The following is an 867-nucleotide window of genomic DNA, read 5'->3' on the forward strand; positions in this document are numbered from 1 at the left end:
TCCAGGTACATCGTGTCCAGCCTACCGAGAGGGACAGGACTGTCAGAGACTAGTGGTTCAGCAGCTTCTACTCTGCAGGTGGGAATCTTTTGAACTCAAAATTTAATTATTGTAATAATCTGTTGCATTGCATTTTATACTGTCCTTCTTCAGGATAAAACAAAAAACATATATATTATCATGTCAGAGCCACTTGAAAAGAGCCTTCATATGAAAACAAATTAACTATATTTGTGATGTACTAAATAATATGATTTTTTAAATCTCATGTTCTTTATAATGATGCATAGCATTTTTAAACATATACAAATACTCTAATCTCTCTGTATATATATATATATATATATATATATATATATATATATATATATATATATATATATATATATATATATATATATATATATATGTCAACCCTATAGGTTAAGAATAAGATAAATGCTTCCATCCTACTACAAATTAGGCTACTGCAAAAAAGCTCAAACATGGATACGTTTAAGCCTTTAACTAAGAATAAATTAAATCAATTCCAAACTTTTATTTTTACTTTGGAAAAAGATTGTCAATATTTTTACATGAAATTCTTTCTATCCGTGCAGGATTAACACAATAGGATAACCATTTATCCAGGATTTAGCAGGCGACTTGACACATGACTGGAAATACAACTTTTGATGCTGATCTGGAACATAGGTGCGAATTAAAGGGACAAGGACATCAATAGATGGATGGGATATATTCAATCCATATGCAGCATTACAATTTCACAAATCTGCAAGTGAAACTGAGGGACAATATTAAAAAGAAAAGTAAATTCTCACATAATTTTTTTTTAGAAATAAAAATTCCCATGTTTAATAAATGTTT

At 28.7% G+C, this 867-nt stretch overlaps 1 protein-coding gene across 1 annotated transcript in view; it reads left to right on the forward strand.

The window, feature by feature from the left end:
• LOC107088201 (protocadherin gamma-B2-like) overlaps positions 1-618 on the forward strand; it is a 15,770-nt gene extending 15,152 nt beyond the window's left edge. The window contains exons 5-6 of the mRNA XM_015380223.1: positions 6-78; positions 600-618. Of these exons, the coding sequence (XP_015235709.1) occupies positions 6-78; positions 600-618 (92 nt within the window). The remainder of the gene's footprint in view (positions 1-5; positions 79-599) is intronic.
• The last annotated feature ends 249 nt before the right edge of the window (positions 619-867 follow it).

The sequence above is a fragment of the Cyprinodon variegatus genome, unplaced genomic scaffold, assembly GCF_000732505.1.
Source record: "Cyprinodon variegatus isolate N-32 unplaced genomic scaffold, C_variegatus-1.0 Scaffold210, whole genome shotgun sequence".
NCBI classification, from domain to species: Eukaryota; Metazoa; Chordata; class Actinopteri; order Cyprinodontiformes; family Cyprinodontidae; genus Cyprinodon; species Cyprinodon variegatus.